Source organism: Thermobia domestica, chromosome 12, assembly GCF_964235325.1.
Source record: "Thermobia domestica chromosome 12, izTheDome1.hap1.1, whole genome shotgun sequence".
NCBI lineage: Eukaryota > Metazoa > Arthropoda > Insecta > Zygentoma > Lepismatidae > Thermobia > Thermobia domestica.
This window is the reverse complement of record NC_137465.1, coordinates 15798716-15826572: the sequence shown is the minus strand read 5'-3', so window position 1 is coordinate 15826572 and position 27857 is coordinate 15798716. Positions and strand designations below refer to the sequence as shown.

Sequence of the window (27857 nt, the reverse complement as noted above, 5' to 3'; positions counted from 1 at the left end):
TCAATTCTGTTCTGGAATATGTCATAAGGAAAGTTAAAGATATCAGCCAGGGCCAATAGGTGAATGCTACTCATCAGGTTATGGCGTATGCTGATGATGTCAATCTTACAGGATATGATATGCGTATTAAAATGAAATGCAGAGGTTTTATTAAACGCCTGCTAAGTCATGGTTTTAGAAGTAAATGTAAAAAAAGGTACATGAAAACTCGACGTGACCATAATACTGCAAACAATTGGTACGTTAAAACATCAGCTAATACTTTCGACAAAATGGTTACTTTGAAATATCTAGGATGAAGATTAAAAGACCAAAACCATATCTAGAAAGAAATTGGAGCTCAAAATATACCAAACCGTAATAATTCCTGTTGTATTGTATGGTTCTGAAACATGATCGTTTACTCTAAGGGAAGAACGCAGACTGTAAGTATTTGAAAACAAGATCCTAAGACGAATATTCAGACCCAAAAGGAACGGAAATGGGGAATGGCGGATACTGCAAAACGAGGAATTGTATAATTTGTACCATTTACCAAACGGTGATGGGTCATGAAATCTAGGATGTTCGGGTGGGCATGTCGTGTAGCCAGAATGGAAGAAAGTAGGATCACTTTCAAAATTTTAAGTGGAAGTCTTATCCGGAAAAACCATTGGGAAGATCTAGTGCAAATGGGAGAACAATATTAAGATGGACCTCTGGGAAGTGTAAATACAAAATAGAAACTGGATTATGTTGGCTAAAGATAGAAGTCAATGGAGAGCTTTTATAAACGCGGCATTGCACTTTCAGGTTCCATAGACAATAGAGTTAGTTATGTATATCATTATTATTATTATTATTATTATTATTATTATTATTATTATTATTATTATTATTATTATTATTATTATTATTATTTATGAAGTCAGAGAGACAAACATGTAAACCACACACAAATGGCCGGGTGTTCAACGCAGTTGATTCAGAAGGAAATGCAGAACTTACATACACTGAAACACCAATTAGCAGCCGTGTACATCAACGAAGCTTAAACAAGCGTACACTCAAACGCGTTCAACATTAAACTTTCAAGTTTAAACGTGGTTTCCGGACTTTTTCTGCACCATTGAAAGTCGAAGTTCAGTACATCTCGTTTAAGTAAACTTCGGTCAATTTGTAAAATCGACTCTGATTTGTTGTCATCATTTAACAAAGTAACAAATGAAGAAAGCATACCGCGCGCCGGTCTTTTCGACTTTCGATATTGTGTGCATAGAGTTGTGAGTAGTCAATTTCAGTGATTGTAATTGTGATGGAAAAAATAACGAAACCACGAGCAAAAAATTTTTCCGAACATGAGAAATGTAATTTCATTAGTGACAAAATACCACGACATTATTGAATGTAAACAGATTGACTTAGATGAACAACGTTTAAACCCCCAAATTCGGTTGTTCACGTAAAACCAAGTTTATCCACCATTTAATCGAGACTCAATCTTGAACGTTGTTGGTGCAACATACATTTTCACCGAGCTTAGTTACGCCCCTCGTTCAACAGTTGAACTTCATTGGTTCACACAGCCATAGATGGGTTAATGAGTTCTGGTCGTGATCCGGATATGCAATAATCCTAGTAACTGGTGATATTATCAAGAAAACGTTATGCTGTAAGATAGAACAATCTCTAAAATAGTTTTTGTTTAATGAAGTGGTACGCTTCATGCAAGTTAAAAATAATGTAGTTTTACTAACTAACCTTATGACGTGTAGAACGCGGAGGTTCAATGTCGCGTTCACAGAAGTTCTTCATTAATTTTTGTCTTTATCCAACTGGATCCAGTTTCTTCTTTGTATTCATATTTCTGCGATATTCATCTTAATATTATCATTCCATTTGCGCCTAGATGTTTTCATGACCCTTTTTCGGTTGAGTTTCCAGCTAGAGTTTCGAAAGCATTCTTACTTTCTTCCAATCTTGCAACATGACCTCCCAACTTAGGTCTCCTAGTTTCCATGACCCTAACAAGCTTAGGTAAAATTATTCAATTAATCGTTAGGAATTTTTTGCCATTACCCATTCCCGTCCTCTTGGGTCCGAATATTCGCCTTAATTACATATTTTTTCTTTGAAAATAAACTTTTATTTCATGTAAAAGTTTATTTTATTTTATAAATTTGATCATCAGTACGGATGACTGATGATCAAGTTGGTGTTACACTCAAATTATATAGATATTCTTTTTAAAAATGTGGGGTGTAGGGTACAAAACCTCGCGGCCAGAACCTCGCGACGACAATCTTGAGGACCAAAACCTCGCCTGGGCAAAACCTCGTTGCCCGAAACCTATAGTGACAAAATCTCGCCGGGCCAAAACGTCACCTAGCCAAAAACCTCACGGGCGAAAATCTCACCTGGCCAAAACCTTGCGTTGCCAAAACCTCGTCTGCCAAAACTTCGCAACCCAAAATCTTGCCTGGCCAAAACGTCGCGGTTTTGATCTCACGACACAGAATCTTGCCTGGACTAAACTACGCGGGACGTAATCTCGCCTGGAAAGAAATGTTGTCAGTACAAAACCTCGTCACGACGATTTCTTGGGTATGAAATGTTCTATTTATTGCTATATGTATATATTTAGTGGTAAGAGATAACTGCATTAAAATAAAGACAAGAAACTTCTAACGTGTGCTTTGGAAATATATATATAGATTAAAAAGGAAAATGACTATGTTTGTGACGTCATATCTCTTGAGCCACCCAACCGATTTTGATCAAATTTTCAACATAGATGAGATTCGGACCTGGGATGGTTATTATTATTTCACTTTGACAGTACAACGAAGAAAAGTAGGAGTAGGAGATATATATAAAAATAAATAAAATTTAATAATTCTTGAACCACGAAACCGACCTCGATCAAATTTGTAACTTAAATGAGGTTAGGGTCTGGGGTGTTCTTTTTCATTTCACTTTGACGGTGCTACTTATGGTAGAGAATTTTATCACTCAAAGTTTTGGCTAAGCGAGATTTTGGTCCGTGAGGTTTTGGGCGACTAGATATTGGTCACGCGAGATTTTGGGTAGCAAGGTTTTGTTCACGCGAGTTTATGGTCAGTGAGGTTTTGGCAGCGACATTTGACCGTATCCCGATGAGGAGAAACATCAATGAATTTCTAATATAATTTTTGAAAGCAGTTAGGATGTGATTTTGGCGAGGATCGAAGATGTCGTCTCCTGATTTGGAAACGAAAACACAAAAACATGTCTCTAATTTACTGGCCAGAACATTTTCTTGGCCACCGCCAAAACTATGAGGGCTACCAACTTGAAATTTTCACAAAATATATATCTCTACACCACCAATATATCCACCAAATTTCATTGAGATACCTCAATATTTATTATATATCTATATAAAAAATTGTTAAAATTTTGGTATAACTTGGCCACCGCCAAAACTATGAGGGTCACCAACTTGAAATTTTCACAAAATATATATCTCTACACCCCCAATATATCCACGATATTTCATTGAGATATCTCAATGTTTACTGTTTATCTATATCAAAAAATTGTTAAAATTTTAGTATAACTTGGCCACCTCCAAAACTATGAGGGCCACCAACTTGAAATTCCCACTAAATATATCCCTCAACACCCCCAATATATCCACGAAATTACATTGAGATATCTCAATGTTTACTATTTATCTATATCAAAAAATGTTAAAATTTTGGTATACTTGGCCACCTCCAAAACTGTAGGGGCCACCAACTTGAAATTTTCACCAAATTAATATCACCAAATATATACCAAAATTTTAACATTTTTTTGATATAGATATATAGTAAGTATTTAGATATCTGAATGAAACTTGGTGGATATATTGGTGGTGTAGAGATATATATTTGATGAAAATTGCAAGTTGGTGGCCCTCAGATTTTTATCGGTGGCCAAGTTATACCAAAATTTTATCGATTTTTTTATATAGATATATAGTAAATATTAAGGTATCTCAATGAAATTTGGAGGATATATTGGTGGTGTAGAGATACATATTTTATGAAAATTTCAAGTTCGTGGGTCTCATAGTTTTGGCGGTGGCCAAGAAAATGTGCTGGTCAGTAAATTAGACACACCCCTTCAATAGCGTTCCAAAACCTGATAAAACACTTCAAAACGTACTTCCGCTGTCATTTTCTTATTTCACTAACCGTGCTAACAGTACCGACATCTTTTGGACGAAAAAGCATACTACAACATAATAATGGAAACAATTGACAGTGTCGGCATCTGTTGGGTGAAAAACCGTACTACAACATACTTAAATTTCAGAGCAATTGTCAATAATACAGAATGACAAAGAGTGTATACATTTTTGTGGCGGACCCTGTATTTCCTTTTCCACACTCTCACTAAATGATTTCATAGCATAGCGATAAATAAAGATAAATAGCAATGTTTACCACCACGTATCTAGTAATATTGTAGATGTTTTGGTATATTGTTTGTTCCTAAGCGAACGCAAACGTTATATAAGCATGTTCGTTCCATCTACCTGGTCCCCGCTACCAACATCCCGTTGGTGAAGTTTCGATGAGATTTCTGCGCGGAACAATTTCGCAACTCCTCCGTTGGGAAGAGTGAAAAAGAAAAGGCAGAGAAGAGTTAGTGAAGAGTAAGGAAACGGCGGAGAAGAAGGATGTAATGTGACGTAGATACGAAGAATAAGAAATGGAAGTTGAAGTATGCGAGCAAAAGAAAAATAAAAAAATATTTTTTTCCTTTTGTTCTATCATGTTCCACAGAAATGTTCCACCTTTTTCACTTGACTCCTACATTTCTTCCTTTCATGGAGAAGATAGAAAAAGAAGGAAGAATCTTAGCTTGTAGAAGAATCCGGAGAACACGACCTTAAGATTTTCTCTCTCTCTCTTTCGCCAATGTTCTTTCTTAAGTTGGATGAACCGAGCTCATTCATTCTGGTTGAATAGCTCAAATGAGATACCTCGAAATGTAATTCCACGATCTTCTACCCAATCCACAATGCCTTTATTCTTCTCTCCCTCTTTCTCTTTCCCATCTCTGAAAATTTTCTTCTCCCCCTCTCCTTTCCTCTTTTGCTTCATTGACCTCGCTGATTCGTACTCTTCTTTTGTTTTTCCGAAACTTAGCTTCTCTTCTTTCCGTTTGGTTGGTTTTCTCTTTTTCCTTTTTTTCTGTTCCTGTGTGTAAGAGAAAATATTATTCTATGTCATTACAAGCTCCTTCTTAAGGTTGTTTCTTCTATATGTATCCGATAAATATTATATATATACCAACGATGTATCAACGAAAAATCAACCATGAAATCAAGCTGAAATTGTCAATATGAGAAATGGCTTTCCGGACGGAGAAAAAAAACATTATTTCTTAAATATCTAAATCTATAACTTCAAAGTTCTGAACGTTCATCGTCGCAGAATCCAAACATTTTAATTAGAATTTGTCTTAGGATTTTGATTTCTGGGCTTTCGGCATCTATGGCCATGTTGGCCTGCCTCATATGTGAGATGACGTCACTCGGCAAGTACATTATCTGGGAAAGGGTAGGAAGGATGCAGCCTGTATGGCATTTACCTATTGTGAATGAGGAAGATCCTGATAAACCTCGCTCAGGATGGCTGACCTGAAAAAAACATCTTATACTTTTATGACCAAGTGTCTCTACTGGGAATCGAACCCGGGACTGCTCGCTCCAAAGTTGAGACGTTAGCGACCACACTACGCGGAGCCACTGAGGGTTTGTCTTACGTCAATTCAAGACAACGCTTGTTACTGTTGCCTTATAATCACATACATTTAATGTTATTTTGGAATATCATACTGGAGGGAAGAAAGTAGGTTGATTTGGGACACTTTCTACTTTCATATCATGTGGAAAATCCTAATTATATATAAAACTACAATAAACTCACTGACATAAAATAAAGGTTACTTTCAGTTGACGTGGAAAGTTAAAATTTGGCATGATTATAACTTTTCGGAACTAACCCACGAAAGAATTGCCAAAAATGAATATTTTAAATTTTTAGTGGGTTAAAGAGGAGATGAAATTCCCATGTTATTTAAAGGAGCCTTTTTGGACCTCCTAATCTCATGCTTTAGGTACTTGGAATTGGAAAATAAACTTGAAATTTGATATTCCCGCACGTTTTCTATTTAACAAAATCACTGAAAACAAACATTTCCAATATTTTAGAGTGCTTTTCATGGGGAACTGAAAGATCTTTCCCATGTTATTTATATGGGACATCTTCTACACCCTAAAATTATTCGGCGCTTCCTGTAGGGCTACAATGATTAAATTTGACATGATTGTAGCTTTCAGGGACTAATCCACCTAAAAATTGCCAAAACTTAATATTTTTAATTTTTGAGTTGGTCTAAAGAGGAAATGAAAACTATCCCTGTTATTTAAATTTGCGTTTTCTTAGGATACAAAATCTTACCTTTTGGGTAATTGAAATACGAAAAGAAACTTGAAATTCATTAGAATTGTGGATTCTACTCACTAACACCAGGACCAGCCAGAAGTTTTAGTTGCTGAAGTGGTGTGTTACCATAGAGGTATTAGAACGTAGGGTTAAAGACTGTCCAAAAGCCCAAAATAAAGAATAAAGATGTAGTCGTTCAAAAGAAGAAAGTCCCTTGACCTCCGAAACGATGCCACTGAATGCACCTGGCTCTTAGTGCACAACGCCGTCTTATGTTTGCTCCTTGTTCTGGCTGTGATGTTTACTTAGAAGACGAGCGGTTAACAGTGACCTCACAGAACTTTCAGTAGGAAATTAAATAAAACGAAATCTTTAATCTAATGTCTGCTCTTTTGGCTAAGAAGAATATTCTGTTATAATTAAGTATCCATTTTGTCAATTTCCAGAATCAGTTACTATCACATTAAAGTGTGCTAATTGTTCAATGCGCAGAAAATGCTTTTGTTTGTACATAGTTTATTAGGGGAAACTATATTTTATAACTGCATTTACCTACTAAAACACACTATGAGTTTAAGGTATGGAGAAAAATGGAGAGAGTTAGCTGGGCCTAGCGGGACAGGAATGAAAGGGTGTTAGAAGTGGTGGGGAGAAAAAAAAATTAGATATTATTCACAAGAGGAAGGAAAACTGGTTGCGAATTTGGCTAAGAAGGAACTCTGTCATGAGGGAGTGGCAAAGGTATGGTAACAGGAACGAAACAGGGGGAAAGAGACTACAATTGATGGACGATATCAAAACAGAAAACTCGTAGGTGAAAACGAAAAGGTTAGCGGAAGACCGTGGAGCATGGAAGATTCTCAGTTGCGCCAAGTGACTTGCAAATAATTGTGGAATACCTATGATGATGATTAACTTACCTCTAGAATCCAAATATCACGATTCCCCTTTGTTAGCCTTCTGGCTACGGACCTGATGCTCTACTACCGAGCTGTCGTGAAACCATTAATTTCTATTTACATACATTTCTATTTATTTTACAAATCACTGTTTATATATATATATATATATATATATATATATATATATATACAGAGTGTGTTAATGAACTATACCGAGAAACTGTAAAAGATGATTCTTCACATCAAAATAAGAAAAAAATATTCATATGGACCTCGGGTAAAAGCGCATGGTTTCAGAGCTAGGCCTGATCAAAATCGAGAAAAAGCTAAATTTCAAAAGGCCCTATTTCGAATTCTTGAACCTCTGGTTGTTGATCCTTATCACCGTAAAGGAAGTCATGTATACCCAGTTCAAAAAATCACATTTCATTAATGTTCAATGGGTATAAAGATTATTTCCTGCGGGGTGAAACTCCCAGACTTGCCATCAACCAAATTTTGAGACATGCTCTGACATAATGATTGGCCCAAAGTAAACAAACGATAAGTCTTGGTAGTAATGAACACGAAATCCTTTGCTGCGATGTCGGAAGTGTTAAGGATCGTCAGCAGCACGGTCTCTCGTACTCGGGAAAAAGCATACTGCGATGTTTTCTTTCACGCTTATAAGTGAAAAAAAAAAAAATGTTAAATATACCGTGACGAAATACATCGCATCACGTTATTCCGAAAAAAAAAAAAAAAAAAACATGGAGCTACCGGTTGCTAACACTTCCGACTTCCCTCCGAAGCACTGGATGTCGATTGTTGTCAAGGGTTAGCTCCTGCCTACTTTGGACCCTCCTTGAAATCATGACATGTCTGAAAACTATTTAGAGCATGTTTGAAAATTATACCTTTTCAGAATCCATTGAAAATTTAACAAATATGCATTTGTGGATTGTGTATGCGTGATTTCCTTTACGATGATAAGGAACACCATCCACGGTTTCTGGAATTCGAAATAGGGCCTGTTGAAATTTAACTTTTTCGCGATTTTGGACAGCCCTAGTTATGAAACTATGCACTTTTACCCATAGGTACATATGAACTTTTTTCCTTATTTTGATGTGAGAAATCACCTCTCACAGTTGTCGGTATAGTTCATTAACAACCTCTATCTATCTATCTATCTATCTATCTATATACAGTATATATTTTGCTTCTGTTATATTCTTAACCTAAAGTTCTTTTTATTTTGTTTTTAGTCCCGACCTAACTTGGAGAGATGTGCAACATTTAGTGGTATGGACATCCGAATACGCACCGCTAAGCATGAATGATGGTTGGCAAGAAAACGCGGCTGGTTTCAGAACAAACACAAGATTCGGTTTTGGCCTAATGAACGCTCACGGCATGGTAACAGCTGCAGCTAATTGGACAAACGTTCCTCCGAAATCTGTTTGTGTTGTAGCAGCAAATCCAATGTAAGTTACTCTCATAGAATCCATAAATTACACTCAGCAATGTTTAATCATGTTCTAGATAATAATTTCTTATTCTTTTCAGATATGTTTTACTTCTTTGCACGTAAATTAAATTTAAGAAAATGGCGCTGGTTGGAAGAGCCATTACATGATCAAAATGTTGTTTTCAGAATCATCAAGGAGAATATTGAATTATTTTCTCAACTCAGACAACAGCATACCAGTGAGAAACCAGTTGAGAATGCCCGAAGAGCGTTGCTAGAGCGAACGAATTGTTTTTTCTAAATTTGTATGAAATTGTGTATTAAATTTATTTGCTTAAATTCAATAAATAATACACTTACATATTTGGAACCGGCGTATTAGGGAATCTATTGCATTACCTATATTGAACTGTCACTGTTTGTCACAGTATATATATATATATATATATATATATATATATATATATATATATAATGAAAATACAGATATAACCAGTCGCCACTGGTTACCATTTGACAACAAAATATTCACCATTCTCTTAGGTGAACACCAATACGATTTCTGTATGACTTACGGTTCCCGAGATATGGCTCCTTAAATCTCCCGAAACCGGAACTTTTTTGGTCAATATCTCACGAATGGTAAAAGAGATGCGAAAATTTTCATCACTTCTTTGGGATAGCTTTTGATGCTCCATCGAATGGAAGGCTCAAAATTGAAAAAAAAAAAAAAATCCAAATAACGCACAGACACACAGAAAGAGAGACACATAGGGAATTCAGTAACGAATTTTTTAAGTTCGCTAAAACAAAAGTCAGGAATCTACTCTCTATATATAGTTATCAATGTATTGAAAACATCAGTGTATTGTTCATACACAAATGACAGTGAGAGAATTATAATAAAAAGAAGAAATCATATTATACATAGCCAAGGTGAGGTAAGGGTTGCAACCGTTCACCGTGAAATTTTGAGAAAAATTGAAAATGAAAAAATGAAATCTTTGTTTTACGTCTCATGGTTATGCCGGTTAGGCTAAAGGAGACGGTGATGAGGAGTAATGAATAAAATGGTGGAATAAAGGAACTGGGAGGAAACGGGCGAACCCCGAGGAAACCCACGCACACGGTGTTTGTCCACCACAAAGTTCACTTGGCGGGGTATGGGATCGAACCCGAAACCCCAAGCACCAGAGGTGGCCTCTCAGCAGCACAAGCGGTTAGCAAACGCGCCTTTGGCGTGGGAGAACCGGGTTCGATTCCGGCGGGATCTCATGTGGTTCGGATGCCACGTTAATCAGTAAGTCCACGTCTCATATGGCCTCGTTGCGGAACGGGACGTTAAACTCAAAATCAACTGAGCACGACGCAGCATTTAAAAAGGACAATCCGTTAATATACACAACCAGATGTATTCCAACATGTTTTGAGGAACTGTCAACACCTACTCTGGCGCCTTCAAATTCCCGCTTAGAACATTGTTGAATATTAATAGTTAATTGTAGATCATCAAATCTTGTACAGATTCCCTTCCTCATCACTCTGTACAAAACGTAACTGTACTACAGCATAGAAAGGATGGTTCAAAAGCAATGATCCACTAGTTTTTGCGGAAGTGATTTATATATACTTCAATTCCGCGAGGAATCCAAGGCTGTGCTACTTGCTAAATGTGGTTCAACACCACATCAATCTGGTAAGTGGTATTTAGTTAAAGTATTTGCATTATCTTGGTAACTATCTTGTAAGTTTATTTTCAAAAAATATTGAAGATATTTCAGAAGATTAAAATGCATATTTGTCACAGCAAATTTCCATATTTTTAGGAGTTATGAAACTCATACTCTCACTTGGTATGTCTTGAAGCATTCAAGCACATAACAGGTAAGAATTAAAGGGAAATTATTAAAACAGTCTGACAAAATAAGAAAGGTAAATTTCGTGCGTTTCTTCGTAGCATGTAAATGAAATTTGGTTGAGTAGAGTTAGTCATAATCAGTTTGAGGAACAGTGGAGTAATTTTTGGTATTACAGTTATTAATTATTTCTACTTGTCCAACTTAACTGATCTGTATTTAAATCTTACTCTTGGATATTAAATTACTTTTTATAGCGTAAAACAAGTGTAATACTGATGTACTGATACCGTAAACTGAGCCAAGAAAGGTAATCTAAAGTTTCCAGAGAAATTACAGCGAATTAAAGACTAACGTCCTGTCATATCATCCCTCTTAAATTCTAGTGAAGCGTAATACGCTGAAAAGGATTAATATTAACGAAAGAAATGAGTAATTACAATTTTCCTACACTTTGTATCCTTTTTATGTTTTCGTTGTAATTTAAGGTCGACAAAGTGACAGGCAGTCTGTCAGTTTCTCATTCTAATTGTAGGAACATAATAAGTGTAACTTTAGCGTTGGAGTTAAATTTAACTATTGAACTGTGAGCGAGTGCAGGCACGTAGCCAAGGGGGGGGGTGTCCAGGGGGTCCAGGCCCACCCTTCGAGACCAGAAATGAAAAAAATAAGGAAGGATAAAACAAAATGAAATGACAAAAAGAAGGATCAACGTTAAAAATTAAAAAGAAAACTACAGGAAGATTTTGCGTGCTTTTGCGTACTTTTTATTATTATTATTATTATTTTGCTCGAAATTTCTTCATAGTTTGTTATTAAAATACTTGTCAACATATCTCATTTTATTGTTCTAACAAATCAATATATGTTGATAGTAAAGTAGTTTAGATTAATCGAGCTCCTGGGCCTTCAGAATTTTATGTCACGCTCCCCCTCCCCCCGCGTTACGAAATCCTGGCTGAACAAACCAACATATGTTCCAGTAAAATAGTTTAGAATGATCGATCCACTGTTGTGATGACCACCGTATTTCATGTCACGGACCCCCCCCCCCCTTCACGAAATTCTGGCTACGTGCCTGGCGAGTGGCATATTGATTCAACTCTATGCACCACTGTAAGGCAAAATATTAGTTTGTTTGTATCAAGAATGTTCGTTTTTCTCAACTATTCAATCTGATGTTTGTTTCGAGTCCTCCACTTCCCCACAAGGGATAAAAAGGGATTTAGGATTTAGATTTCTGGGCTTTCGGCATCTACGGCCATGGTAGCCGTGACGTGTGAAAGATGACGTCACTCGGCGAGCACACTATCCGAGAAAAGGAAAGGACGAAAGGATTGGGGAAGGAAGGAAGCGGCCTGGGACCTATAAGTTAGGTACCACCCCGACATTTGCCTGGTGTGAATGAGGAAAACCCAGGAAAACCTCATTCAGGGTGGATGGCCTGAAAAAGCGTTTTACACTTTTTCGACTGAGTGTCCCCACTGGGAATCAAATCCGGGACCGCTCGCACCGAAGGCGAGGGCACAAGGGATGAAAGGAATGAAGCAAGCTGCTAAGTACAGAAGTTCGTAACTTTTATAGAAGTAGGCTGCTAGTATTCGTCGACCGACTGGTATTGTCGATTGGTATTGCCAACATTACGAAAAGATAGAAGCAATCTAGGTATAAATGTAATTTTCCTTGATAAAAAACAGAAGCCCTTTGTGATATACACAATGTTAATGTATACAGGGAAAAAGTGGATCTGAACATTTAGGGGGACGCTTGACTACACGCCCCTTCCGAGCCCATCTTTGTCCATTGTTTTTTTTTTTTTTTTTTTTTTTTTGGAACTGGGGAAACGACTTAGATATTTTTGGAAGTGGGGTAAGACGTCTGCTCTCGTTCCTCCTCACTTTTTCCCCTGGCTGTATGTAGTTCCAGCACATGTGAACTATAAATACAAATTGCTCTCTTTCTTTCAGCTGTTTGATAGGAATATTTGAGAGATGCGTAATAATCTTGTGTTGAAGAGCAAGATAATTCTCAAACAGTACTCAACAGTAGCAAAGTATTACTGAAATAACACTTCAAAAATTAGTTGTTGCTCAGCAATGCAACCTGAAGTAACATTCACACTTGATACAAAATATTTGATAACCCTCACATAAGGGAATAGAATTCACTACTCGGCAATCAGCTTTGAAATCAAAGACATTAGATAAAGGATGTATATAGTACAACAAACAATATTTACTATAACGTAAAAATGATTATGTATTAAGACATTAAATGTTTATGATTAATAATAAACTATGGAAACTGTTATATCGGCCGATAAAATATTATATCTTATTTGAATTAACTTTAGACTTTGTGTCTTGTAGATAGCTCCACTTATATACAAGAAACATCCAGAAAGCATGATCCAATAGAGAATAAAATGAAATATTAAAATTATTTTATTACATTTATTACATTATGTATCAATTAATAACACACAACCTAATTTTCCAACATACAGAACAATTCTTGTTGACCCATTTACCATAACGTAGCGCCAGATATTGTAAGCCAGTGTCAAATAGTTCTACCGGCAAGAAGTGGAACCAGAATCTTACACAACTATCTGGAATTTAGCTGTGTTGTGGAAACGTTGTCCGGCCAGAAATCTCTTCATACACCTCTATATAGTCTGTGCATAGTTCGTTGTTTGGTTTCTGACGTCACGTAGGACATTCATGTTTCATCCTTGGTGACGATGCAATCGAGGATCTGCTCACATTCGTTGTGATGGCACAGCAGGAAGGCCAATGAGGATGCTAGACGCTTATTGTTGTGCTGTGCTATTAGTTTTGAAACGCATTGTGCACAGAACTTGCGAAACTGCAGTAACGCACATAGCACACTCGGCTGGAGACTGTGTGTTCGCAGCCATAGGCCTATTTATTGTACCTCAGTTGTCTCACCACTGATTGCAGACAACTGCACTCACGCCAAATCATGGCTAGGTGTTTCTCCTCCACTCCCATCCCTTTCTGAGAAATCTTGTCATCTTGCGCCACTTTTGAAGCTTACTTTCCGGATGTACTTCGTACAATTCTTGTCGTCTACATGCTGCATTATTGTATAAAAAAAAAATAATAAAAAAAATCGAATGTGTAGAAAATTCGTTAAAACATCTTTACTAGATCTCGTAGTAGTCGAGTTATCTTAACATGCAGTTTATTTCTTACCATTCTAAGAACCATATACATAAAAAAAGGAGGAGTTTATTATGGAAAAATAGTATATATATTCACTAATATATTTTGTTCCTTATATAATCTCATTTTACAATTCTGATGAAGGGATAACTATGGATATACTTTATTTATTAAAATGTTCGACACATACTGCAAATCATTGAATCGTACAAATTACATCCAACCTTCTTCTTTTTTATTGACTTCATACTAAGTATTGACAATGTTTCAAACAATATTAGACGATAACATTATAATACCTCTCTCAAAGTACAACCTACATGAATATTATTGTAGAACGCTGGGAGTGAAACGACCCTTAGTAGTTCTAATAATTTCGTAGATAACCTCCGAACATGTGATGGATTGTTTACGACTCCTTAATAATAAAGAGCTTAACGAGGATTTAGAAAGTTCGTGATTTCATCCTGGGCTACAAGTACTTGTTGCAGACAACATGGTAATTAACTCTTCACCCAGATGTACTGTATTGAAGAGAATTTGGTTAATTACAATGTCGAAAGAAATCACGTTGATCCATGTTTATGGGTGCATAGGAACTGTTTTCACTTGTGCGTCGTGGAAAGGGGTGAGACTCGCAACAGATACAAATAGAATTCTGGTGTTTCTTTTTTGGTTGAATAAACTATTAATACGAGGGAGGATTTGAAACTAAGATTACAAGGCTGATATTTCTGAAGTTTCGTCTGTTATAGATAAACGAAGAGTGTGGGGTAATTTTAATACATGGAGTTGGCAACTGTGCAGAGTTTTAGCCACCGGCCATGTACGGCACTAGTTGTAAGTAAGCACAAATACCAACTCGTTTGGAAAATCGGTCTCGCTAAGAAGTCCGCACAGTTATTTGATTTCTGTGGGCGAAACTTGTAACCGCGGCTGAAATTCACCGCCAGCTCGTAGAGGTTTAAGAAGATACTGTAATGTCTCATTAGCATGTGGCAGAATGATGTCGAAAGTTTGCACGCTAGCATAGAGACCAGAAGATAACCACGCTGTTTCAGCAGTTTTGCTAGTACATCATCGACCACTCTCCATACAGCCCGGACTTCGCTCCAAGTGACATTCACCTGCTTACGCACTTGAAGGAGCACCTAGGAGGCCGTCACTTTGTTTCAGATGAGGAGGTGAAACAGTTTGTAATAAGGTGGTTGAATACGCGACAACAGAATTTTTACCAGAAGAGAATCTTAAAACTCATCCCACGATGCCACTAGTGCCTCAACGGATATAGAGACTGTCGACAAATAATCTAATGTATGTACTACTGTATCTGTTGGCTTTATCGGTTGTTTGGAATGTACACACATTTCACTGCAGGCTTTGTAACCTTACTTTCTGACCTTCCCCGTATTTCAAACTTTTAGCTTCGAATATCATTCCCTAAGATTAATGAATTAAGATTTTTCGAAAATTTGTCCTATTTTAATCATACAAGAAATTACCGAGGATGAACGTTAAACTTAAAATTATATGTGCCTATTTTTATTTTTAAATTTACTTCTTCAACATTTTGGTTACACATTACGTAGTGACGTCATAGTTGAACCAATCTGTTTGTCGTGCAAAGTTCTTTCAAACAACATATTATTTGACCCCTTTTGCAATTCAATATTTTGGAGTTGACACCCCGTGATGTTACAAGACCAAAGTTTCAGCATTTTGCAGATATATCAATTGGTTCTGATATATATATATATATATATATATATATATATATATATATATATATATATATATATATATATATATATATATATATAATAGGAACTATTTCTTTTCGGAACACTCAAGATACACAGTGTTCGAAAGTCAGTTTCCCTTAACAGGTATCATCCCGGCGAAATTAAAATACCGCTAATTTTACAGAAATTATGTGATATCTTCAAATAGATAAAAGATAATCGAAATGTGGAACAAGAGCGCCCTAGACAATATCATTTTACATGACATACCGTTATCACGACTCACTTATCTGCTTTCCATTTCGAGCCATTTTGAAAATCGACACTTATTTTCGCGTTTTTAAACGGCTGAAAACGGAAAGCCTCTAGGTGACTTGTGATTACGGTACCTCACGCAAAATAATATTGTCTAGGGCGCTCTTGTTCCACATTTCAATTATATTTTATCTATTTGAAGATATCACATAATTACTGTAAAATTTGCTGCATTTTAATTTCGCGGGATGAGGCCTCTGCACATGTAATTAAAATATTGTTATAAAAAACTGGAAAATTACGAATATCTGGTGGTGGCTGTATTAGCTAACGAAAGCAAATAAACAGACTGATATCGTGTACGTATGTTCTATGTACTCAGCCTTTGTTTTGTATATTACGTGGTTCGTAACTTTACTACGGAAGGGAGAATCTTTATGCTACAATTATTGTAGAAATCAGGGGCGGACCAAGGACGGACTTCTGGGGGGGGGGCGGTGGGTTGTAATACTGCTACTTAGAGCTACTTCTAAGAGCTCCAAATTCTGGAATGATGGATTTTATTTATATATAAAATAAATAAAAAGTTTCCTCATTTGGGGTATGGGGTGGCTATCGCCCCGATCGCCCCCCTGGATCAGCCACTAGTAGAAATTTAACAAAAACACCGCTGATTTTCACAGAGAACCTAGTGCTATATTTAGAGAAAGTTTGTTACCTACACAACAACAATTACATAGATTGAATCTCAAATTTGAAAGAGCGTTGCTCATACTCCACACACGGAAAGACCATGTTTTTTTTTTTTTTTTTTTTTTTTTCAGTAACAGGAGAAAATATAGAACTTGTTGCGCAAGGTTTCACGAAGAGCTAACAAAAATGAACTCGAAAGGAGACTCCAGAAAACAAAAGGAGAACAAGTTTACAATTTATTCCTTGAACTTTGCACTTTAAACTATGCCATACGTAATTGCTACATCCTCTGCATAAAGGCGGTTGGGACAAATGAATGTTATTTTGTTAGTTGTCTGTTATCTGTTGTGGTGTTGATCCAAATTTAGTGAAAGCAATGCTGTGGATGAATGAAAAAATGTTTCAAATCGAATGACCGTGTGAATAATCATAACTGTCTGTAATGGACGTATGAATAGCCTCACATCATCATGGAAAATGAACTAAATATGGCAAGGTTCCATGTTTTGGATGAGATCAGTGATTTGATCAGATTGTACTTTTCTCTGGAACTGGAACAGAAGAGTAAATTCTTGAGATGCTACAGAATAGTATAATGTCATAACTGGAAAATGCTTCTATGTATCCCAAATGAACTTTGTGGTGGACAAACACCGGTGCGTGGGTTTTCTCGGGATTCTCCCGTTTCCTCCCACTTTCTTCCTTCCACCATTTCATTCATTATTCATCATCACTGTCTCCTTTAGCCTAACCGGCATAAACAAGGGACGTAAAACTCAAAGATTTAATTTAATTTTTTTTTTTTTTTTTTGCTTCAATGTACCACAATTTGCAGCCTATTATCTAGTAAAAAAAGGATGGTGCCACACCACATTATGATGTTCCTATTCTCATTTCCTTTTTAAAGTAAATACTAGTACTCTAAACAAGAATCGTACTTTTCTAAACAGATTAGCACCGCGGGACATTCGATTAGCCTTTTTATGCATGCAATCTTACACCTTGTGAACTCTCCTGCTACCCTGTTCATACCTGTTGTTGTTTAAAGCGTGTTCCCCTTTTCACAATATCCAATGCAGGTTGGGCAAAGTTGTCTAATAGCTTTGTTCGTGGATTAGAAGAAAGCAATTTCAAAGGTACGTCTTTGTGATATATGTCACTATAGCGTTAATAAATTTGTAAGAACTAATTTTTTTTTTTCGTTATCTTAATTTCTCGTGTTAATGTTTCACGTTATGTATATATACGAAAGGAAGCGAAATTCGACAACGTCACACCTGCAAACCACTGGCTTTCGTCAGGCGTCGAGAGATATGGCCACACTTCAAATGGGTATAATTAAGGGTGCAATGTGCACTGCAAAAACCATGAAACTTGAATGAGGAAAAGGAAGATCCTGGGGGTGCGAATCTTACCCCTGAAATTTCTTACCTTGTTGCAAAATTTTATATATATATATATATATATATATATATATATATATATATATATATATATATATATATATATTCGGTTAGTTCACTTCGGTCGGCTTTCGGTTTCTTCATGAACCAGCAATATGGAAGTGATAGTGGTGTACAGTAATTAATATGGTAATATTACGATTACGATCTACTACTTTGTAATTAATTTGAAGATAAACATCTTAACCCTCCCAAAATCAAAAGGAAATACGGTGGTCGAAATTATTAATGAAGTACTTAATTGAATTGTATTGTATGTGCTTTTACCGTCACTCGTTTTACTCGTAAGTTTCGTGCTAGCGTTTACATAGTATTTAATTATCAAATTCAAAACTAATTAAATATAGCCCTTAATGAGCAGTTAGTAATCAAGTGTCTTAACAAGAATTTAACAAATGTTTTGTTCAATAATTTATCCATAGAAGAGACGTCTGTGAAGAAGATAAGATTAAATAACCAAACTTTGAACAATGCGGAGAGCAAAACATAACTACACAGAAAATGAATGAATGAAATGAAAAAAATTAAGAACAGAACAAAACAATGGTCAGTTGACGGAAGATGTAGTAGGTTCAAGGAAACAAAAAGTTCTATTTTCCCTGATATATATATATATATATATATATATATATATATATATATATATATATATATATATATATATATAGATAGATAGATAGATAGATAGATAGATAGATAGATAGATAGATAGATAGATATAGATAGATAGATAGATATAGATATAAAACTTGCTGCGCTATCTGCTACCCGGTTATGCTAGGTCATGGACTCTGATCTCCTAAACCAGAAATTTAGAAAAAAAGTACGAACATATACAACAAACTACTGAAGATTCCTTTTCTGCCTTTTAAACAAACCAAACTACTCAATAGGATCGCTTTGTGAAGTTCATTTAGCATGTGTAAACCACCTTACCGCTAATTACTTCAATACTAACGTATTTTGACCATGTCTATTTGATGAAGAAGACAAAATCCATCATATCCTATTACATTGCTTTAAGACTTAACCATATTACTGTAAAAACAAAGAATAATAAAATCGTCCTAACGTAATTAATGTAACACAAGGGATTTCTGGGTTTTCGCCATCTATGACCATGTTAGCCTGTCACGTATGATTAACAAATCCTTGGAGAGCTCACTATCCGAGGAAAAGGAAGGAAGGAAGCGGCCTGGAATCTTTATGTGAGACACTATCCCGGCATTTGCGTGGTGTAAATGAGGAAAACCCAGGAAAAACTCACTCAAGATAGCTGGCCTGAGAAAGCTCTTACACTTTTCCGACGGAGTGTCCTCACAGGGAATCGAACCCGGGACTGCTCCAACGAAAGGCGAGGGTGTTTGCAACTACGCTACGCTGGGCCACATAACAGACAAGGAATATATATATATATTTGCAAGTAACTTCCAGGATTACTTGATTTGAGACAAGGACGTTATTTGGGAAGGGCAGGGAGCAATTGATCCCCCTGAGTTTGAGAAACAGAAATGTTATACTGATATGCTAATAAGAAAACGTGAAGCCCTTGTGTAGGTAAACAATTCCTCTTCCCCCAGCAAAACTAAAATGATGTTACTGACTCAAATGACTGAGGCACTACACATGGATATAGCAATAAACAAAAAAACAACCGAACATTCACATAAGAAGAATACTAATTTAACTAACTACAACAAACAATAAAATACATTAGCGATAAGAACACAAATTAATAAGTAAACTCCATCAGAAAAAGAACATTACAAAGAACACAAACAAAAACAACATGAGCAAAGAAAGTAAGAACACAAACAAAGAAGTACAAGAACAAAGATGAACATAGAAGACTCTGTAACAAACATAGTCATACCATGCTGAGATTCATATTTCTTATCACCGAACCACACTTACACACAATAACAAATTTACGCTTAGGATGAAGTAGCTAACAGTTAAACGTCTATCACGTCACTTCAGTAAGAAGAAAATAGACATCTCTTGCCTCGAGTCGACTAATTTTATTCAACAAGCAATACTTTTGACTTGACATTAACTTGTTTAGACAAAAATCTTAGCTGTGTTTTTGTCATCCTCCTTCTTAAACACCATGAAGAAGTCCAACTCGAGGGCAGAACTGTCTTGTGTAAGATGCGTTCTATCCAGTATCAATGTAGCCAAGCTTTTTGTATAACCAAAAGTATCACTAACTCTTGACTTTTTCCCCTTCAATGTACATATTGTTAATATAATTTATTCCACAATCAATACTTTTATATTAACCAAAATCATTAATTGAAAGAGTGGCCTTGAAGAATTATTTATTAATTACACAGGTTCTTTAAAATTACAATACATTATTATTCTACTACCAAACACACACCTGAATGGACCCCCAAAGTTACAGAGAAATCGTCGCCCTTGACAGTTACACCTTTATACACAGTTTCCTTGTTACATGTATCTTAATTTTTTCTTTCCTAGGAAAAATTGACTTTTGGGCCATCCTGTATATAAGATCGGAAATATTCCTTATCAGCTACTGGTTTAACCTCTACACTGCTAGCCACTGTATATTTTTCTCTGTGCACTAGTCTAATAACGTTATGAAAGAGCACAAAGAAGCACATAGGAGGGGAGGGAAGTTCTCTGGCTCCGAACCACCCCATAGCAATTCCTACTTTTCTGTAAATTATGTATAATTTTAGGGGTAATTTTACAAATTTTAATATAATTTATTTTCATATTGAATATGAGCCCTGTAAAAAAATAAATAAATAAATAAAACTTTAGACTTCTCCCGAAATAAATTCCTGTGTATCTCCCTAAAGAGCCTTACTTCCAATGGATTGTTTGTTGAATTACCCAGGAGACAAGACGATAACGTTACACCTTCTTTTGTCTATTAAGGAATCACTCAATAATGCCTCCCGCATTCGCGACTTTATCTCCTCATATTTTGTGTTTTCCTCGTAGACAAAATTTTCTGAAACTAAACATGCATATGAAACGAGATGAAGTCCACGCTTTGAATTGGTTATTTAGGATTCAGCATTGTAATGAAACTTCTTCTTCTTCTAAACGTTTTTTCTAGTTATCTGGGGTCGCCTTATCGGATTGCAGTCCTCAACCTGTTTCTATCCTGTATTATATTTACTGTGATACCCAGTGGCGTATTTAGGGGGGGGGGGGCTTCCGGGCTTAAGCCCCCCCCCGAAATCTTACTTACTATAGTAAAGTATATGAAATATCTTGCAGAATTTTCATATTTTCAGGCAAAGCCCCCCCCGAAAGTTAGCAAAGCCCCTCCCGAAACAAAATCGTAAATACGCCACTGGTGATACCACACTGCACCATATCATTCTCCACATAATCTCCCCACTTCTTTGGTCGGCCTCGCGTTCGTTTCCCATTCAGTTCTATAGTATCCACTCGATGAGTTAGATATTCCGAAGGTCTTCTTATATGCCCGAACGATTGAACTCTATTTTCTTGCAGTTTCTTTACTGCTGATCTCACCTTTATTGTCCTTCAGATCACTTCACTTTTAATTTTGGCCTTTTGCGTCGTTCCATAAATCCACCGCAGCATCTTCATCTTCGCAACATGCAACTTCTGTTCCTCTCTCTATCTACCTCGTCCTCCAACATTCCACGTCGTATAATATAGCAGGTCTTGGGGGGCGCGGTGGCTCAGTGGTAGAGCGTTCACCTCCGGTGCTTGGGGTCCCTGGTTCGATCCCAGCTCGCGCCGTGTGGACTTTGTGGTGGACAAACACCGTGCTCGTGGGTTTTCTCGGGATTCTCCCGTTTCCTCCCACTTTCTTCATTCCACCATTTCACTCATTTCTCATTATCACCGTCTCCTTTAGCCTAACCGGCATAACCGTGGGACGTTAAACTTAAAGATTTCATTTCATTTCATTTTTTTCAATATAGCAGGTCTTATTAATGTTTTGTAAACTTTCACTAATGTGTATTGGTACCCTACGGTCATATAATACTCTTTCCGCTTCTCGTCATTTTAAAAATGAAAATAAAATCTGGGTTTTACGTCCCATGGTTATGCCGGTGAGGCTAAAGGAGACGGTGATGATGAGAAATGAATGAAATGGTGGAGTGAAGAAAATGGGAGGAAACGGGAGAACACTGAGAAAACCCACGAGCACGGTATTTGTCCACCACACATGGCACAATCTGGGATCGAACCAGGGACCTCAAGCACCGCACGTGAACGTTCTACCAGTGAGCCACAGCATCCCCTTCTAGTCATTTTGTCCAACGGCTGCTTATTTTGCTGTTTATATCTTTTTCTATTCCTCCATTTTCCTATAGTATTCTTTCCAAGTACTTGAGTTTCCTCGTTATTACCATCTCTTCTTCGTCCAGTCGCATTCTTGTGTTTTCAATTACAATTTTGCCGAATGAATAAAGTAAATACTTTGTCTTGATTTGACTGATTTTTACACACTTTGCTCTCCACTGCTCCTCTCCAGATATCCGATTATTTTGCAGTGCTGCCTTGCTCTCACTCAACACTACGATGTCATTCGCAAATAATATATTCCAAGGTGCTAACTCTTCGATATTCTTCCTAAGTTCCTACACAATTTCAAAAAGTTATGGGCTGAGACTTGATCCCTGATGAAGTCTCACTTTAACTGTGAACTCTTCTGTTATTCCACACGCCATCCTCACTCGTAACCTACATCCTTTATACGTGTCTTTAATTACAGTGATGTATGTGTTCGGAACACTTTTCCTTCAGTCCTTACAAAATAAGATCCTGTAGTACTGTATCATATGCTTTCTGTAGGTCGATAAAAATAATATAGAGGTTCTTCTGGTATTTATGTTAATCCTAAGTGCAAATATTGGAATTGTTGTCAACCGTTCTGACATGAAATCTAATTGATTCCCTGTTATTTCGATCTCTCCTCACAATTTTTCTTCTATCACTTTCTCCAAGAACTTCATTACATGGCTTTAATTGTCTATAGGTGCCACATTCTTAAATTCTTTTAAAACAAAGTCCAACATATCTGTTTCTCTAATCTTTTGATACATTTCCTGTTTCCAATATTCTATCAAAAACTCGAATAAACCACTGCACTCCTTCATTAAATAAAACTTTTCCATGCTTCAATAGGGCTATTGTCGTTCTTAGGGCTTTATCACTTTTCATCTTTTTCATGACATTTTCTACCTCTACCATAGTCACAGAGCAAAGCAATCCCTATTTCGTGGCTAGATTTTTGTAAGTTTAATTCGGGTTTTCTTCATTTAGAAGTTTCTGGAAATACTCCTTCCACAGGTTCTTTCTCTTCTTCTCATTTGTCAAAATCTTATTATTATTATTATCCTTAATGTAGCACACATGCGAAATATATTTCTGTTGCTACTCTTTTACATTCGAAAGCTTGTAGATCATCCCTTTTCATTGTTTTCTTAACAGGTTGTTCAACAACTCATCGTTAGTTTTCCGTTTTGCTAGACTAACTGCTTTCTTGGTGTTCTTCGCTTTCTTGTATTCCTTCTGCTCTTGTTGATTGACAGAGTTCCGTCCTTTTTTATCGCTTCTTTCTTTCCTTTACAGCTCCATGAACTTCTTTATTCCACTTCCACGTTTCATTATCAATGAGGGCTCTTCCTTTTGTTTCTTCCACAAATTTTCTTTTTGTTTGCCTGAGTGTTACTGATACTCTGATCCACTCCTCTTCCACGTGCATGTATTCTTCCTTCACTTGCAATACTTCGGATGTGGTGAATTCCTTTCGAATCCTTTCAGCACTTATCCCATCTAGTTTCCACTACCTCGTTCGAACAAGCACATTTTGTTTTCTTCATCCTATTTTTTTCTTCATATAGATATCATTTGTTGGCCCGTCAGACTCTCACCTGGTATTAATTTGCACTCCTTTGCTCCATGTAGATTTTGTCTCATCCATTAGATGAAGTCGATATAAGACCCTGAGGTACCACTCTTATGTGTAATTGCTTGTTCTTTCTTCTCGTAGTAGGTAGTCAGGATAGCAATATCATAAGCTTCCGCTATTTGTAGTATGTTGTCGCCCTCCTTATTGCTGTTTTCCAATCCATATGTTCTATGTATTCTTTTATATTTTGATCTTCATCGTTCTAGCTGCCCATTTTAGATCTCCTGTTAGGGCAAGATTCTCATGTAACGAACAGTTCTGCAGAAACTATCTAGCTCCATTCAAAATTCTTGTTTGTCTCTTCATTACACTCCCGACCCTGATTATATTCAAAGTTTTTCTTTCTCCTAGCAAGAGCTTGACTATAATAAATTTTTCACATACTCTCTTCACATTAACCAATTCTTCTCTATATTCTTATACACGATAATTCTAATGCCATTCTTCCTATTGTTCTCCTGTTCATATAAGCTTGTATCCATTTCCTTTAATTCCTTCCGTCCGTTGTTAAGGGTTAGACCTTATTCAATTATCACAGCCTTAAGGCGTTCGTTCAAGAGCTCCTCCGTGGCTAAGCGGTTAGCGTACGCGCATTTGGTGTGGGAGGTCCGGGTTCGATTCCCGACGGGAGCTCATGTGGTTCGGATTCCACGTTAATCAGTAGGTCCACGTCTCATATAGCCTCGCTGCTGAACGGGACGTTAAACTCAAAATCAACTCAACCCTTAAGGCGTTCGGTCCTTGTGTCACTTCTAGGGAATGCCATATCCTTTTTTAACTTTCATTACTATGTCGATCCATGTTTAATTTGGAAATTCCTTTTACAACTGGCTCCTCACCTGACGTCAACCCACAACATGGAGGGTCAGAATTTTTTCGCTGGCTTTTCTCCCCTAATTTGATAGTACTACTACTAATAAAATTTCTCAAACACTGTTGAGACTACTTATAGCTTGACGTGGAATCCAAACTATTACTTGGTCTTGTACGAGGAGATATCCAAAAGTTTTAATTATCACGATGAAAGACAATATTCACTGTAATTGGTCAAAGTTAGTTCTTCTTCACGTAGTCTTCCTGCAGAGTCACACACTTTTCCCAGCGTTTATTCATATTTTTCAAACCGTCTTTGTAGAAGTCGTCCGATTTGAACGAAAACCACTATTTCACTTCGAAAATGACATCCTCTCTGTCGTCAAATTGCCGACCACGAAGTGGTTTCTTCATCTCGGGAAAGAGGAAGAAGACACTTGGCCCAAAATCAGGCGAATAAGGTGGATGCGTAAAAAGTTTATAATCTAACCGGCTGGGGGCGACAACGTCGTGGCAAGTTTTCTTCTCAAGAGGTATTGACAAGCGAGGTACCAATCCTGGAGGCGCCTTATTCATGTGCAGTTCCTCATGAATAATCCTCCACGCACTTCCGTAACTTAATCCTGTCTCCGCCATCACTATTTCCATGGTCGATCTTCTGTTTTCTAGGATAACTTTCTCCACTTTTTTCACCATCTCAAGATCATCCTTGATTGAGTCTCCCCGCTCGTGGCTCGTCTGTGAGGGACATATAACCACTTTCAAACTTCCGCTTCCAACTTACTGTTATATTGTCCTTTTTACGAATTCCGGAGGACCGTCTTGTATGGATATCATGGCGCTCAACATGCTGACACTCTCACAAAAAACTTTTTTTTTTAACAAAAGAAAACGTTTTGCAAATATAATGGCAATGATACAAACTCACTATAAAAGTCTCTACAACAATATTGATAAACAAAGTTACTAGATCGCCAAATAGAAATGAAATAAAAGTTCCTTCATCGTGCTCTACGTAATGTACTGTGAGTTCAAATGGATTTTCGTATATGGCACTAATGTTCAATAGATGGTACCCAGTCTGTTTTAAATTATTTTCAAGTAATTGTCATTCTAGTGCAAATTAAATTAGGCACAACGTGGAAGTATGTTTAGTTATTTTAAGTTTCAGTTTATTTTGACAGTTAAACTTAATATTTTCAATATTTTATTAGTTTTTAGGAATGACTTTATAATGACCCTTCTCCAAACTAGCAGTTAATTTGATTATTCCTGCAGAACATAACAAGGTAATATATGCCCCCTATAAATAAAGAAAATTCCCCATACCTATAATCCTCGTCCCGAAGAAAGGGCGTAACCCTTTGATCGGCTTAACCTTAAAAAAAAAAAAAAGCTAAATAAAGCTAACTACGTAGTTTGTAAAGGTCTAGCTCAGGAGAGTAATGCTCCCGGAAGTGGGAACGAAAAGCACAGTTCTGATTGGTAGGCGTTATCCATTTCTTGGCACGTTGCAGAAATCAAATGATTGTTATTGTCGATGTTCGTGGCCGAGTGGGCTAGCGCTATATGCTACTAACACAAATCTCTTTTAGTGTAAGTTGAAACCCGGCCCGCGGAGAGTTTCTTTAACATTTTTTTTTCATTTTTATAAAACTTTTAAAATTAAAATAATATGAAAGTAATACTCAAAAAAGTGATTTATTTACTTTTGTGCAGATAAGTAGTAGTAGTAGTAGGAACGGGCTAGAAGCCCCGCAGGGCTCGTTATGTTCCCCTTGTACTCCATGATATAAATTTTGTAACCAACTTGAAAGAACTGGCTAGGATAGCGCGTAAAACAGCTGGCTAGAGTAGCGCGCGAAAAATCGTACTTCGGGGAGCATTACTCCCCCAAGCGGGTCGTGTTCCTAAGTCTCTATATAAGTCGGATGAGCAGAAGCCAACCACTTCTGGTTTGAATATATTATGAAAACTGGTTTTCTACAATCAATCAGGCGTCTGAGGAATATATTGTATCTCCATTCTAAACCCTACTAAAACGGGAAATGAAAGAAATTTACTTTTAGTGTGAATATTAATTGAGAAAATATTACGCCACAGAAACCAAACTCGTTCCCATTGCATACTACTTGTTCTTTTTTTTTTTTTTTTTTTTTTTTTAATAAAGTATCTGCAGTACTTTCTGAATAAGTCTAGGAATACAATTAGTCCTAAGTTAACAACATTTTTTGGTTATGTGATGTAGTTGCAGCGTGTACGTTCCTTTATAGAAGGGTTTGAGGTTTTTGGGTTTAACGTCCCATTCAGCAGCGAGGCTATATGAGGCGTGGACCTACTGATTAACGTGGAATCCGAACCACATGAGCTCCCGCCGGGAATCGAACCCGGGCCTCCCACGCCAAAGGCGCGTACGCTAACCACTTCGCCACAGGGGAGCTCCTGCCTTGTAGAAGGCTAGCTTGGTGGTTACAAATGTAGTCTTCTTGGATTAGTATGAATTAAGTTATATGGATTGTAAGCAGAGCCGTGTCGGGGGGGGGAGCGAGCGGGGCAACAGCCCAGGGCGCCGAAGTAAGGGGGGCGAAAAATTCGGAAGGAAAAGAAAAAAGAAAGGAAAAATTGCTTGTAATATATGTATAGAGGCGCCGTCGTATACTATCGCCCCGGGCGCTGTTTTTCCACGGCAGGGCCCTGATTATAAGGATATTTTAGATGAAGTCCATTTAATCGTAAGGTTCAGAATCTGTTTCCGAAGAGCGACTCAATTTTCCCACGATGTCAATGCTTTAATATAAACATTTAGAACTGTTAACACGTGATTTGAAGAACTTTTGCATTTCTTGTGGTTTGATAAATCCCGTTCTTGAACATTTATGATCAGTCTTCAACATTTAAGCTAAGAGTAGCAAGCACTATCACTTTTTCGTTTACTCCATTGTCAGAACGGAACTGGATAATTTACAGATTTTAACTTTGCGTATGGCGTCCCTTTCACCAGCGAGACTATATGAGATCTGGACCTACAGAATAACACGGGATCTACATGAGCGACACCGGGAATAGAACCTGGGTCTCTCACGCCAAAGGGTAAGCTAC

The 27857-nt window shown here is 37.0% G+C and overlaps 1 protein-coding gene across 1 annotated transcript in view; it reads left to right on the top strand.

The window, feature by feature from the left end:
* Positions 1–27857, top strand: part of LOC145666348 (neuroendocrine convertase 1-like) — a 351242-nt gene that overhangs the window by 229631 nt on the left and 93754 nt on the right. The window contains exon 10 of the mRNA XM_081733482.1: positions 8611–8829. Coding sequence (XP_081589608.1) covers positions 8611–8829 — 219 coding nt within the window. The remainder of the gene's footprint in view (positions 1–8610; positions 8830–27857) is intronic.